The sequence below is a fragment of the Myripristis murdjan genome, chromosome 23, assembly GCF_902150065.1.
Source record: "Myripristis murdjan chromosome 23, fMyrMur1.1, whole genome shotgun sequence".
Lineage (NCBI taxonomy): Eukaryota > Metazoa > Chordata > Actinopteri > Holocentriformes > Holocentridae > Myripristis > Myripristis murdjan.
Window position 1 is genome coordinate 3310949 of NC_044002.1, and position 15471 is coordinate 3326419.

The 15471-nt window shown below is 41.2% G+C and overlaps 1 protein-coding gene across 5 annotated transcripts in view; it reads left to right on the forward strand.

The window, feature by feature from the left end:
* Positions 1-15471, forward strand: part of LOC115355524 (filamin-C) — an 86230-nt gene that overhangs the window by 45425 nt on the left and 25334 nt on the right. For all 5 annotated transcript variants that reach the window (XM_030046375.1, XM_030046371.1, XM_030046374.1 and 2 more), the window contains exons 12-28: positions 155-291; positions 552-745; positions 1320-1433; positions 1559-1702; positions 2555-2678; positions 3427-3587; positions 3678-3768; positions 4409-4578; positions 4690-4807; positions 5913-6175; positions 8272-8869; positions 10761-10934; positions 12997-13159; positions 13548-13708; positions 13870-14037; positions 14958-15081; positions 15203-15359. In XM_030046375.1, coding sequence (XP_029902235.1) covers positions 155-291; positions 552-745; positions 1320-1433; positions 1559-1702; positions 2555-2678; positions 3427-3587; positions 3678-3768; positions 4409-4578; positions 4690-4807; positions 5913-6175; positions 8272-8869; positions 10761-10934; positions 12997-13159; positions 13548-13708; positions 13870-14037; positions 14958-15081; positions 15203-15359 — 3061 coding nt within the window. The remainder of the gene's footprint in view (positions 1-154; positions 292-551; positions 746-1319; positions 1434-1558; positions 1703-2554; positions 2679-3426; positions 3588-3677; positions 3769-4408; positions 4579-4689; positions 4808-5912; positions 6176-8271; positions 8870-10760; positions 10935-12996; positions 13160-13547; positions 13709-13869; positions 14038-14957; positions 15082-15202; positions 15360-15471) is intronic.

Sequence of the window (15471 nt, forward strand, 5' to 3'; positions counted from 1 at the left end):
CAAAGACAAAGGTGCTTGGGTGTGTTTGAAAATAAATGTCCAACCCTTTACAGCCATCTCCAAAATGATAAAGAACTGAGTTTCAATGATAAATTTGCATACATTCATTTTGAATCTTTTCTAGTCTTTTTACTAGCCACTGTGTTTCTTGCAGCCCATTTGAGGTGGTGGTGAGCGAGGATGCAGGTGCTCAGAAGGTGCGGGCCTGGGGTCCGGGCCTGGAGACTGGCATGGTGGGGAAAAGTGCTGACTTTGTGGTGGAGGCCATTGGCACGGAGGTGGGAACTCTGGGTACGTCTGACCACATGACCTTGTCCTACACATAGATATAAAGAGGAACACACAGGACATGCAGCTAGGAGGTATCAAAAGTTTCAGAATGGGCGAACTATTCCTTTGAGCTTGCATGCCCCCTAACATGTCATCACTGTAGTCATTTTCTCGCGCAGTTAAATGAACAAGAGAATACTGGACCATGGGTGACTCTGCAGGGGTGTAAAACATATGCAGGGATGGCTTGTCTCACCACACATCTCACTGTTTATTTGCAGGCTTCTCTATCGAGGGTCCGTCACAGGCCAAGATTGAGTGCGATGACAAAGGGGACGGATCGTGTGATGTGCGCTACTGGCCTACAGAGCCTGGGGACTACGCTGTGCATGTCATCTGTGATGACGAGGACATCAAGGACAGTCCCTTCATGGCTCACATCCTCCCTGCAGCCCATGACGTCTTCCCAGAGAAGGTTAGATGGCCCTTAAGTGAGGGACACAGCAGAACCTGACTGATTTTGATGAGTTTATCTTTTACTTGGAAAACAGTGGAAATTTTTCCTTGGATATCTATTTTGTTGAATCTGCGAAGGACATGAGTCTTTGAACTCTTGCATTTACACGGGCCCACTTCTTCAGGATCGTCATCTAGATATTGCACTGAACATGTGTGGTTTGTCAAAGGTTTAGTGATCACTGATGCCATTGTGTTGATCAAAAGATCTGTCAGGTTGTTAAGGCAGTTTGCAAGGCTCAGTTGATTGATTCTTATATTTCAAGAGCGTACGTCCACGAACATTTGATTCTACCAATTTAACTTAAGTCAGGCGGGCATCCCAGTCAGCATAAATTGTCTGAATTGTCAGAATGAGCAAAACTGCAGTAAATTGCTCCAATAATCCTCTAGCGTCTCCCCAACCTGACTGTCATTTCACTTTACATGATCCTGACTTTTCTGCTAAGTCACAGGATTTGTAAGTAATTTCAGTTCCATATGCGTTCTCTTGACAACATTCCTGATTGTGCTGAATGTGCTCTCCTCCTCAGGTGAAATGTTACGGCCCAGGTCTGGAGCCAACGGGCTGCATTGTCAACAAGCCTGCTGAGTTCACCATTGATACCCGAGGAGCCGGTAGAGGAGAACTGAAGCTTTATGCTCAGGTATGAATGAAAAGTCATTGCATAACAGTTTTAGCATCACCTTATTAAATAGTGTTAATCCCTTTTTACCTCCATGATAAAGGCCTTCTGACTGCAGTCTCTGAAGTCTGTGTTTGTGCCTCTAGGATGCAGAAGGCTTCCCCATTGACATCCAGATCACAGATAATGGAGACAGCACCTACTTCTGTGTGTACATTCCCAGCAAACCCATCAAACACACCATCATCATCACCTGGGGCGAGGTCAACGTCCCCAACAGCCCCTTCAGGGTAAAGCACCTAGATGAATTTAATATACTGCTGCAGCTGAACAGGAATTGTACAGGACAATTTGCAATGCTAATATCAAAAGATGAAATTTTAATTTTTGAATGAATGAAAGATGAAATTTAATCTTAAACCTTTCAAAGCCTGTGTACAGGCTTTTAAATTATATTTATAATAATTATAAATAGCTGTTTAGTTGTTAGTCTTAGTAATATTTTACTAATTTTCCACTCTTTTCACTTTTTTTATTTTGTCATTTTCCCCCTATGTTTTGATAATTTTCATGTCATTTTCAGGCAATTTCTTGCAAATTTTCTCATCACCCTTCTTCCCATATTTTTGAAAGAAATCAAATGAATTTGCTCAGGCATGAAATTGTTACATGATAAGTATAGTTTTCTTACAATTGTTTAAAATATTTCTGATTAATTTTCAGTTTCTTTCAGTTTTCTTTCTTTCTTTCTTTCTTTCTTTCTTTCCTTCTTTCTTTCTTTCTTTTTTAGTTTGTTTTTGTATTTTTTGGCAGTATTTTTGTTATTGGTCTGGTAATTCTTTGCTAATTTGCTAAAAGTACCTTTTGCTTTTAAAAGAAATCAAGTGAATTTGTGCAGGTTTCAAAGGGTTAATGGTCCCCGTTAAGACATCAAGGTGTTAAAGCCACAAAGAATAATATGTTACACCACAGAAACGACTTCAATATAAAATTAAATCAGAATCCAAGCAAGAAATAAATCCTTGAAGCTGCTACTGTAGTATACAGATCTGTTTTAATGCTGCTGATTCATACTCATATTTGTTTGATTTTAATTGTAGCATGTGTGTCCATCAGTCTTAGTGTGTATGTTTCTGAATCAGGTGACTATTGGAGAAGGCAGCCATCCAGAGAACGTGAAGGTTTATGGACCGGGTGTGGAGAAGACAGGTCTAAAGGCCAATGAGCCCACCTACTTCACTGTGGACTGCAGTGAGGCAGGCCAAGGTTAGCCTGTGGAACACAGAAACCTGCTTAGGAATAATGTACATTACATTTTGATACATCACCCTGATCTTACTTGATCAGTGATCAGAACATTGATACTGAAATCTTCCACATGTCCCACAGTAAATTCTTGGCTTTGAGGCTGTAGGTTAACGTAACTGCCCAACTTCGCCACTATCTTGTACTGACTAAATGACCAAATTTAGAGCTGCTACAAGCTGTGAATTTCTAATTTGAGATAATGCTACTGGCCTACGATCAGTCTACATACAGTACTCTATACCAAAGTGTTCTCAAGTCGAGTAATAGGACAAGCCATCAAAAATTTGGTAAATTTCTTGGTAAACGATCTTTTCTCACCAACTTTACCTTTAATGTTCTATACAGACATCACCACTGGTTGTGTCAGTTAGATCAAAATTTTGATTTCTTCTTCAATTTATGACAGACCTTGAGTTTGTGATTCTGCTGATCACTTTGCAAGTGTGGTTAGGCCTGGCCATATGACCAAACTTTTATCACTATAAACTCTGATTTGCTCTCGAGTAGCTTCAAAGTCAGAAAAAACCCCCCAAAAACATATCGTATTGTTCAGCAATTTCACATCCACATTGTGTATTTGTCAACTGCAGCACTTCACTGAAGATACTTTTACTCTACTTTTTTATTCGGCTTCATTGCATTTACTGTCTTTGTCTTTATTTTACTTTGTAAAAATAAACTTTGTTTTGATTATTATTACACCCAGGTGATGTCAGCATTGGAATCAAGTGTGCCCCTGGTGTGGTGGGTCCTGCAGAGGCAGACATTGACTTTGACATCATCAAGAATGACAATGACACCTTCACAGTGAAGTACATGCCCCCGGGTCCTGGACAATACACCATCATGGTGCTGTTTGCCGATCAGGTAAAGCACTGCAACAGAAAACAACTTTTAAAAATGTCCACCACAGAAATAAGGTCTTACTCTGACCTCTCACCTTTAATCTTGAAACAGGAAATTCCCATCAGCCCTTTCAGAATCAAGGTGGACCCTTCCCATGATGCAGCTAAAGTCAGGGCTGAGGGACCTGGACTCAGCAAAACAGGTGAGTGATGTCATGACAGCAATCTGATATATGTTACAGCAGAGGTGCAAGACTGGATGCTAAAGGAAGAAAGAAAAAGTAACAGGCAGAATGAATTCATTCAAGTTCATTGACAGAATACTAATAGGACTCATGCAATTTTGCTGTAGTTTCAAAGGGAGACAGTAAGCAAAAGCCAACCAAAAGCAGAGCTTCAACAAGTTTTCTAGTTTTTAGGGTTAGCCACAATCACTAATCATAATAGCTGGACTGTGAAAGATGTCAACCAAACGCTCCATTTTGTCAAATCTTTTATCAAATTCCTACAAATATTATATGACTCTGGGCAGACATGGATGTAAACTGCAACTTGCCAGGTTCCCATAGGCAGACAACTGTGAGGAAATTCTAGTTTACTGTGTAGAGTGGCAGCATCAAACTTGCTTGAAAGCTGTCACACAGTTTCTCAATTTATTCACTAAGTCAGTCGATCAAGCTTTTTTTCCCTCAGAAGTGAAGTGAGACAAAATTTGTCCTCACTCCCTCTCCCTGTAACAATGTACAGTGACACTTCATGGTCTGAGCAATGCCTCCTAGTGGAATTTATTTCCATATCAGTTAACTTTATATGCAGCTAAATATTTCCTATTTATTTTCCAAGGTGTGGAGGTGGGCAAACCAACTCACTTCACTGTGTATACCAAGGGAGCAGGCAAGGCCAAGCCTGAGGTCCACTTCACTGGAGCAGCTAAAGGCGAAGCTGTCAGAGACTTTGAGATCATTGACAACCATGACTACTCCTACACTGTCCGCTACACTGCAGTGCAACAGGTAAAACCCATTATCCTTATGATTTATTATATATCAAGTGGTTTTCTGTTTCAGAAAGCTGTGTTAAATGAAGTGTGTGTGTTTCTCTCTGTCTCTGTCTCTCTCTCTCAGGGAAACATGTCTGTCACAGTGTGTCATGGAGGCGACCCCATTCCCAAAAGCCCCTTCAACATCTCTGTTGCCCCGCCACTTGACCTCAGCAAGATCAAGGTGCAGGGGTTGAACAACAGTGAGTATGAACTGGCAAGCACATCTGACTCATGTTTTTTATCGGATCCACAGGGAAATGAAGCAGCATTTATCACATGGGAAAGACCCTGTCAACCTAAACCCTTTGTATTTTATGTGGCTATATTTCCACGCAGGAAACAACTGAGCTGTTGACCATTCTCCAGTTATGGTCTTATTCAGGATATTTACATGAACCTTTGCTACTCTGCTTGCTCAGAAATTGAAACCAACAGTTCCCATACCACAGTAACCTGTTTAATATGGGAGTAAACCAGGCAACTAAACCAGGTTTCTCATCATCAGAATATGAGAATACCAAGTTATTCTAACCCAGTTATGTGTTCATGTGTTGACTCAGTGCCAGGTGATTTGAATAAGAAGAAAAGAATGTCCTCTTCTTTAAATAAAACTACTGAGTACACAAGCAACTGGCTTTTTTGAATGCAGCTGATTGCAACTGGCTGACATGACAGATAACACTGTCAAGAGATTGTTGAGTTGTCTTCATGCATTGTCAGTGTTCATTTTATTTTTTTTATTTCTACCCATTTAAATAACCTTTTTTCAACAAGAAGTTTAACTCATATCCACATTGTCTATTCTAGTGAAGCATATCACATTGCATCTGACAGTCAGGTCCTTGTAGTATGAAGAACAGAATTATTCTCCTCAAGCACAAGTTAAAAGTTTGATATGAAACTATATGGTGTTATAATCATCAGAAATATTCAAATGGTCTCATTTGCTTGGTGCATACTAATAGTTAAGGTTTGTTTTATAATTACAATTCAAGCACAGCATTATCCTTTGCTGTTAATTTTGATCCATTTTCTGTTCAGAAAATAAAAGAGATGAGTGATATTTGTCTCCCAATTTGAGGTTGTTACACAAATCCCACTTTTTCGACACTTTAATGACTTGCAGTTTTTACTAGTTGCTGTAGTTTTACTACAAAAAAAAAAAGAAAAATCCCTTAAAACTTTGTAAATCATGAATTGTACAAGAAAAGCTGCAGCAAAAGGCAAAATCACACAAAATCTCTGTATGTATTTCTGTAATGAATGTAATGAATAACCATGCTTGTGCATCTGTTGTTCTCACAGAGGTGGATGTTGGCAAGGATCAGGAGTTTACCATCAACACACGTGGCGCTGGCGGCCAGGGCAAACTGGACGTGAAGATCACTTCCCCGTCACGGCGACCAATCCCCTGCAAGCTGGAGTCAGGCACAGCCAACGACATACACACTGTGAAGTACATTCCCCCCGAGGAAGGACCCTACAGAGTGGACATCACTTACGATGGAAACCCTGCACCGGGAAGTCCGTTCACTGTGGAGGGTGTCATGCCTCCAGACCCTTCAAAGGTAAATTATAGCAATCCAGGAAACAGCATGAATGCTCACCCTGTGTTCATGTAAAATTGGGAGAAACAGAAGATCGGGATGACATATTCTTGCAACAACTTGCAATACCAATATCCAAAATCAATTCAAAATCAACCGTAAACACAATGCTGCAGATAGTGCTTGCTCTAAGCAGAGATGATTTTGTTTGCAGTAGTTTTTATTATCCGGACTGCAGACATCTGTATTGATACTGCTAACACCTGCACTGACACACTGATGATATTTTTTTTTCACCAACTGGCAGCTCCTATTTGGTTGTCCATTGTAGACTGTCTAGAGGGGGAAGTTGCAAACTACAGATATTTATTTTTTCATTAGTATGAGGAGTGCAGTCTTTCCCTTGTGGCACACACATAATTACATCCAGTTTCCATTTCAGCTACTGTCAGAGAGTCTTGACGTCTTGGCTGGATATATCAATTCCAAAATCCACCCTCACTCTCTGCTTTCAAATTCATCACACGTCTGTACTTTTGGTCTCTTTTCTTTTTCCCTCTTCCTGATTTTTCCTCCTGATTCTCCCTCTGCATTTCAATCTCTAAGGCGTTTTTTGTGCCTTTCCTCTCACTATCCCTACACACTTTCCTCTTACCTCTATCTATCTTCTTTTCCTTTCCCTCTGTCTTTCAGCCCAGCCTTATATTGTTGACTTGCCAGCCTGGTGTGGTTCAGAGCTGGAATAGAAACTTAATGAAACATATTCATCACTCCGATCAACTGGGAAGCCTGGTTATATCCAGATTGTCTTATTAGACATAAATCAGGAGGTTGAGAGAAGGGCAGAGAGAGGGGAAAGGAAGGAAAAAAAATAAAAGCATAGAGAAAAAGTAAATGTGAGCACATGGGACTGTGGACCCGTGTCTTTGTGCAAGGCTCTGGAATCGACTTGGTCAGTCTAGCTATCAGTTACGTTGCACTGGAAAAAGTAAAACTACAGGAAAGCTGCACTCAAGTGAAATATGTTTTTGTTGAATTTAAGTTATTCAGAAAAAGGTAATTCAGCACAGCAGTTTACAGCTCAGCAGTCTAAAAAATAATCACATTTACATCTGCACAGTCATATTACAAATTACATGGCTGCAAAGCATTTTATTTGAAGTGTAGTACAAAGTCGATTGTGTTTCTGTCCAAAACCAAAGCAAATAACTCTAATCTGCTTCATCAGCTGCAGCTTGTTAATGAGTGAAATTGTGCCAGAACAGCTTTTCAACTTTTTACTCATTTTACACAGACATTAAAAAAACAGAGAGGAATCCATCTGGGAAATGGTGGATATCAATTTCTCCACTCAGAGTTGCCTCAATGCACCATAACCAATAGAGCCAGCAGGCACATTGTGATTTGAGAAAAAGCTGTACTGCTCAGCAAGCGTTATTAGGAATCCCACCAGTGTTCTGGTCAAGATATGCCTGCTTAGTTAGTTAGTTAGTTAGTTAGTTAATTAGTTAATTAGTCAGTTAGCATTATGGTTGAGTGAGGGCTTATGGGCAACAAATAGGCAATAGGCAAACAAATTTTTATCACTAATCACAGTGCATGTAGGTGTATCTTGGCCAGAACTCTGGTGGGATCCATAATTTGTTCAACAAGTAGTTGGCAAGCAGGGTATGTTCATATGATTGCATGTTCACCTTTGATCGAAAGCAGCAAGTTTCCTCCACTACTGCCATGGGGTTTTTCAAAAGGCATTCTGGAAAATACAGGAAACCATGAGTGGCAGGTTGAGTGAAGTCCACCTTAAATTTTTAACACCTAGATGTTTTCACCAAATTAGTTCTCACCAAAAGTGACCCCTAGAGCATTCACAACCAATGTGCCTGTGGCGGTATGCAGTGGTGGATGTTCAGCGATCACAAAGCCATAGTATCCGCTGGACTTCATCCTGGGGACACAATAACTCCCGGAATGCATTGTCTTTGATCCTACATGTGCCTGAGGCTTTCAAAGACAGATAAAACTTCATGCCTTAGAGGCTGTTTTCTCTGCCTCTACATACTGTACATACTACTTCAAGATGGCACCTTAGGCATTGTCTCTTTGCCTTTGTCTCCCAGGTTCGTGCTTATGGTCCTGGTCTTCAGGGTGGTGTAGTTGGTAAACCAGCGCCCTTTGCCATCGACACCAAAGGAGCCGGCACCGGTGGGCTGGGCCTGACAGTGGAAGGGCCCTGTGAGGCCAAGATCGAGTGCCAGGACAATGGGGATGGATCCTGCTCTGTTTCCTACCTGCCTACTGAACCTGGGGAATATGCCATCAACATCCTATTTGCTGACCAGCACATCCCTGGATCACCCTTTAAGGCCATGGTGCAATCAGTGTTTGACCCCAGTAAAGTGACAGCGAGTGGCCCTGGGCTGGAAAGAGGCAAGGTCAACGAAGCCGGCTCCTTCACAGTGGACTGCTCCAAAGCCGGGGAAGCTGAGCTCACCATCGAGATCATCTCGGACTCAGGGGCCAAAGCTGAGGTGCATGTCCAGAACAACAGTGACGGGACCTACTCCATCACCTATATCCCTCAATTCCATGGCATGTACACCATCACCATCAAATATGGCGGACATGCTGTGCCTAAATTCCCTGCCCGTGTACAAGTGGACCCTGCTGTTGATACCAGCGGTGTAAAGGTCTATGGACCAGGAATTGAACCCAGAGGTGAGAATTTGTTACCATTTTTGGGACATTTTAAATATAATGATTTCAGTTTACTCAGTGCCAAATAATAGCTTGTGTACTACTGTATGTGGTTGAGCATCTACTGTAGTTCCCTGACTAACTGCTGTTCTGAGGTCTGTTTTTATTATGATCTGATTGTAGTTTTCCTATAAGCAACTTTGTCGCACTCCAAACTATTTTAATTTCTTTGGAAGTCATATCGAAAAGTCCATCGGGGAAGCGTTACAATATTGCCTCTAAGTGTTTCCCCTAAGCCCGTGGGGCTCTTGAGAGTCTTCCAGGGGGTCCTCAGCAAAATGAGGAGTGTGTTTGTGATACACATATAATATGCACACACAGTAATTACATTATATTGTAAAAGTACTTTTTTGTGTAATTCTTTCCCTTTTTGCAAATTATCTGGTAATTTTTTGTGCTATTTTTATGTTCCAGTAAGGTTTTAATCTTCCGGTAATTCCAGTATTCACCTTTTTCCCATGTTTTTGAACGAAATCAAATGAATTTGCCCAGGTTTCGAAGAGCTAAATAATTTAAAACTATAAATGACTTCTTTCATATCAGGGTCCTTAGGAGAAAACTACTTGAACATGGGTGTCCGTGGCTTAATGAAAGTCAACTTGGGGGTCCAGAACATGAAACAGTTTGAAAAGCCCTGCTCTAAGGATGGGTTTGGATGGGTTTTGCAATCTTGGGGGCAGATGACTTTAGCATTTGGTGAACTGTTGTTGCTCTCTTTTTCTCTGTCCTTATTATTATGATGAAGGGCTGAACTCAGGACAGCCATTTCATACAGCACAGGCTGAAAGCTCACTGTAAACTAGACAAAGCCAAAGAAAAATTGCCAAGAGGAATCGGGCTGCCGCATGCCTAACATTCATGGTTCACTTTGCTATATGTGTCTCTCATTAGTCATTTGCTGATCAGTGACATTTGGAAGTGATATAAGATTTCTTCTGCTGTTGATTGGGAGTGAGTGGTGTAATTTTCCCAGACATGTTGTAACTCTGTCATTCGTGCTGTATGTTATGTCAGCCAGACGCACAGCTCAATTACTCCAACTTCTTTCCCCTAGAGAGAAACAGTTTCTGAAGACTGAGACAGGGAGAGGCAGAGTGACACTGGAAGAGAGACTAGGGGAAATACAGTAATGAGACAGAAAAAAAACTTCTATTTGAAGGCTATACTGTACAACACAAAATAATAGAAACATCACATAAAAAGGACTTTTGTACAACTAAATACTCATTACAAAGTCAGTTCATTCAATTCTCTTGTAATAGTTGAGGCTGCAGTTTTATGTTATAATCATTTGTGAGACTTTTGCTATACTGAATAATTTTTCAGCTGTTGTGTTCGTGTGTATTTTTCAGGCCAGCCCAAAGTAAAATGTTAACATGGTCTTAAAAATACCGGACTTGTCCTTTAATAGTGTCTTGCCTTCATAATTCAGTGTATTTCCGGTGGAAACGGGATATAAGGGTGGGACATATTGGGGGAGCTGTGGTTCCAGAGAGGACGGGTTTTAACAAACAAACATGGCAAAAGGCAGCTTGGAAATCATGACTCTGGTGTCACTTTTAAAGTTGCACAGTAACAGATTTTATATGATGGGAGGCTGTGGTTTTTCAAACCTCTGTAATGATGTTGGTTGGAATATTATGCTTGGAACTTTAAAAACCAGCCACAAAAATTTTTCATTTCATCTATCGCTAATTGGCGTTCAGCTTTGTATGATTGACCTCTGCAAATGCCTTTGTAAAAAAAAAAAAAAAATCATTTTTCATGGGGTCTATCTACTATTTTGTCTGCCTCCAGATAATTGGAGGTTCTGCTTTACTGATGTGTCTTTGTGTGTTTGTCTTCTCCACAGGGGTCCTGCGAGAAGTGACCACCCATTTCATTGTGGATGCCCGCGCTCACCACAAAAGTGGTGGCAGCCATATCAAAGTGTGTATTGTGAATCCTTCAGGTGCCAACACGGACGCATACATCACTGACAAGGGCGATGGCACCTACAGAGTAGAGTATACCGCCTACGAGGACGGTGAGGCTCTGAATATTACTCTGAAACCTACCACTGTGTGGCATTTCTGAGGGGTGGCGGGGTGGCCTAGTGGTTACAGAGATTGCTCTTCAGTTGGACCTTGGAACCTAAACTGGCAAGCAGATATTCTTGAAAAAACATCGCAACCAGCTCCAGAGGGGCTGTTCTGTAGCTTGATCTGTTAATTCTCTGTTGAAAGAGAATTTTCCAGTATGGATCAATAAAATACTGAATTATGACCACTGGACAGTGACTAGATCATAATGTCTGACTGGACTGGAAACTGTCTCAGTCATTAAATGGGAAGACAAGGATTTTCACCAACTGGTTCTTCTACAGAGTATAGAGGCAGTAGGAGGGCCTGGTGATGCTTTATGAATGTTTTTCCAGTGCAGCACATCATAATTTAGAAATGTAATGTCTTGTGGCTTTCATAAAACTTTTGTTTTCTCTCCACCACAGTAAAGGGAAAGAGGCGAGCGAGGCATTTGAGGCTCATGTGGCTTGAACACTTGCAGAATGATTTCTTCTTGTGACAGGCCCTTAAAGTGGTCATCCATAAGATCCTGTTGTGGTGCTCAGAGCTTATTGCTGTTGTGCTGCTTTAATTTCCATATTTAGTATTAAGTCCTCATTACTATGGTATTTTTGCACTGCCCTTTCCAGACACCACTTGTCAGTGTGTGTGATGTCTTTTTCCTTTGATTTTCTGGTGATGAAGTTAGAGTATGTGTAGATTGGCAGTATTTTCTTTGACCATAGTGCCATAGTGGTTATTGTCACTCATACTACCGAATTCCAAACAAACCATAAATGTAAAATGTGCCATTTTCTGTGTGCCAGAGGATTTTTTTTTTTTCCAGGAAAGAAGTACCAGACAGCAAGTACTGCGAACAGCAAGTGTAAAAGCTTTCGTGAACTGGCTATAGATTGAACACTATTACGTTATATTATGGAAATGAATACACAGAGTCTGATCAGAGATGGCATGAGTGGAGAGAGAGTCGTTTATCAAAGTGACACAGGGAGAGATAGAAATACAGGCAAAAGAAGTGGAGGACATATTGAGTGAGAAGGGAAAAATGGAAATAGGTAAAATGAATTGAGCTAGCGGGGTCTTTGAATGCTCTGTGAAAGAGAAAAATAGAAGGAAAGGGAGAGGTGGGTGTGTTGGGTGACTAGTAAGGTATTAATAGCTGGTGCCTGTCTGCTGAGGGCAGATGGTTTTCCACTGATAGCGATGTGTGTCATGTTCAAGCCCATTGGATTGTGGGACAGAAATACACAACCTTGTGGCGGCTTCACTTGCCTGGAATTTTAATGAAAGCTGATTCTCTCTCTGTCTCTCTCTCTCGTTCTTGCTGTCACTGTGTGTCTCTCCCTCACCTTTTTTCTTGCTCTCAGTTGTTCTTACACACACACACACACGCACACCCTAGTGGGACGACAATACCAGAGAGGTTAGAGAAGTGGGCTTGTGGGTAGGAGGTTGCCAGTTTGAAAAGTTGGAGTGGCTGGAAAAATATGACTGGGGGACAATGAAAAAAACTCTACCTCCCTCAACAACTACTGAGATACCTTTGAGCAAGGCACCGAACCCGCAGCCCAAACTAATGAATGAATGAATGAAACCAAATACCTAAATTACATAACTTAATCCAGTTCTCTGTGGCCCTTGACTTGACTGACTCAGAGTTTACAAATGACATAAAAACTGTTAAGAAATTATGAGCCTTTTTGTGACTACCACACCCCGTTTTGGCCAAGGTGTGCAAAAAGTTAGTGACTTAGTTCTTTCTTGCCCTGTGATCAACCTTCCCACCAAATTTGATAGGAATCAAAGCATCTGTTTAAGGTCATGCCACTGTGAGAAACAGATGGACCAACGGAGGCACACTGATTGACTGTCCACCTTGTCCACTTTCATCAACTGGGGGACAACGATACATGCAGTACTTTGTTGGGTGGCTGAGATTTGTGGCCAGTAGATCATTATTGGTGTCAGCATACAACATGGTGGCTTCTTCTCTGATTCTACCTATCTGCCCGTCCCTCTCTACAGGTTTGCATCTGATCGAGGTGCTTTATGATGAGGTTGCAGTGCCCAAGAGTCCATTCAGGGTGATGGTGACGGAGGGCTGTGATCCAAGTCGAGTCCGGGCCTATGGTCCTGGTCTGGAGGAAGGGCTGGTCAACAAACCCAACCGCTTCACCGTGGAAACCAGGTACTCACAGCTCAACAAGGCATATTTACCAGAAGTCCATATTGGCAAGACAAAATGGAAATGAACCTCTTACATTTGCACCAAAATTTCTATACATGAACACTTTGATGTCCTAAACCTTCTCAGTATTAGAGGCACTGCAATAATGCATTTAAAAAATATATCAAATTACTTTACACAGTAAACATGAAAAAAAAGAGAGTAACTTCCGTTTTATTCATTTAGAACTAACAGACTTGGAAGGAACACAGATCCCTTGCTGGACATTGCACTGGAAATGGAAAGACATAAGCAACAAGATTTGGCCTACATGTTATCTAGAAACATACCGTTGATTCTTCCATTATTTCTTCCTTTCCCTTTCACTTCTACCCCGTTTCTTCATCAGAGGTGCTGGTACTGGAGGTCTTGGTCTGGCCATTGAGGGCCCCTCAGAGGCCAAGATGTCATGCAAAGACAACAAAGATGGCAGCTGCAGTGTGGAGTACATCCCATTCACTCCTGGAGAGTATGATGTCAACATCACTTTTGGAGGCCTGCCTATTCCAGGTAATGAAATGTTCTGAAAGTCTGATCTGCATTGAGAACCTGCTATTGAGTTCTGATCACTTTGCTGGAAGTCACCACTGTCTGGATAGGTTAATGCTTTATAGCTGCTTTATAGATACCTGTGAAGCCTAATTTTAACTCACCTTTTCTGTGTGCTGCAGGGAGTCCGTTTCGAGTCCCAGTGCGGGAGCTGGTGGATCCCAGTAAAGTGAGGTGTTCAGGTCCAGGCTTGGGAAGTGGAGTCAGAGCCCACGTGCCCCAGACCTTCACTGTAGACAGCACCAAAGCTGGGGTGGCCCCCCTGGAGGTCCAACTCTATGGGCCTACCGGTGAGACACAGACACAGACATGTTGGTCTTACTGTGCCACTCACTGCATTCACTACGTAACTCCCTAAACCCCAACCTGATCCTGAATAACGAGTATTGCATTTGGCATTTTACCATTAATAAGTCAGCACCATGTTATTTACAGTAACAACAAATGAGTCGTTTTGAGAACACTGGCAGCCTCTTCCAGCCCAGACCTGCTTTGGGTTTTACATTGTATGCTTCCAGGTGGGATTTGGAGGGAAATCTGTTTATTTGCTTTATACCACAAAACTGGAAGAGGATAGATAGATAGATGCTCTTTATTGTACACAAGGGAAATTCCACTACCAGAGTGCTGTTCTTCCACAGCAAACAGAGTTAAAGCTCTAACAGTGTCTCTAAAAGGCAGAGGGAAGAAAAACATATTTATTCTCTGTGACAGGAGACTGGCTTAGGAAATGTGGTCTTGATTTTGTAAAACAGACAGATTTTTTTTATTTTAAATACACATGTATCATAATTATAAATAATTTCAGTGTTTTTACAAGTTCAGTTTTTACAAATTCAGGGGGAATTTTCTTGTTATTTTCTTGTAACTTGTAACCAATTTCTTGCTAATTTGTACATCAGTTTTTTCCCTGTTTTTTGAAACAAGAAATCTCACATCTGTCCAGCATCACTTATGTTTAAATATATAATTGTAATAACTATAAATATAGCTTTCATGTCGTTTTCATTTATTTTTTCAACTAATATTCCAGCAATTTTTTGCTAATGAGCTAATCATCTTTTTCCAAGTTTTTGAAAGAAATCAAATGAATTTGCTCAGATTTCAAAGGTTTATTATACCCTGATGTCACAATTAATTGAGACAATGATATTTTGATGTTAAAATATGCTGCCAATAAGTTTGAATTTCTCCTCTGGTTGCTCCTCAGGTGTGGCTGAACCTGTCAACATTACAGATAATGGTGATGGTACACACACTGTCAACTACACCCCTTCCACTGATGGCCCATACACAGTGTGTGTGAAGTACGCTGACCAGGAAGTCCCTCGCAGGTCAGGGCAGCAGACAGGTTTAGGATCTCTAGAAATCCAGAAAACTCGATTTTTACAGAAATTTATAGAAATAGATTTTTCATGATCGCTTTGTCCATTTCTTATGTTTTGTCACATTCAGTCCTTTTAAGATCAAGACCTTGCCAGCTCATGATGCCAGTAAGGTTCGTGCCAGTGGTCCTGGCCTGAATGCATCTGGTGTGCCAGCTAGCCTGCCTGTTGAGTTCACCATCGATGCCAGGGATGCTGGCGAGGGACTGCTCACTGTTCAGATACTGGTGAGTTACTGAAAAGTATTTTAGACATTCAAGTCCAGATAAAAATAGATTCAATCTAAGAACTTACTTTATTCTCAGACCTCTTTCAGGATTCCTTTTAGTCCAGGACTTG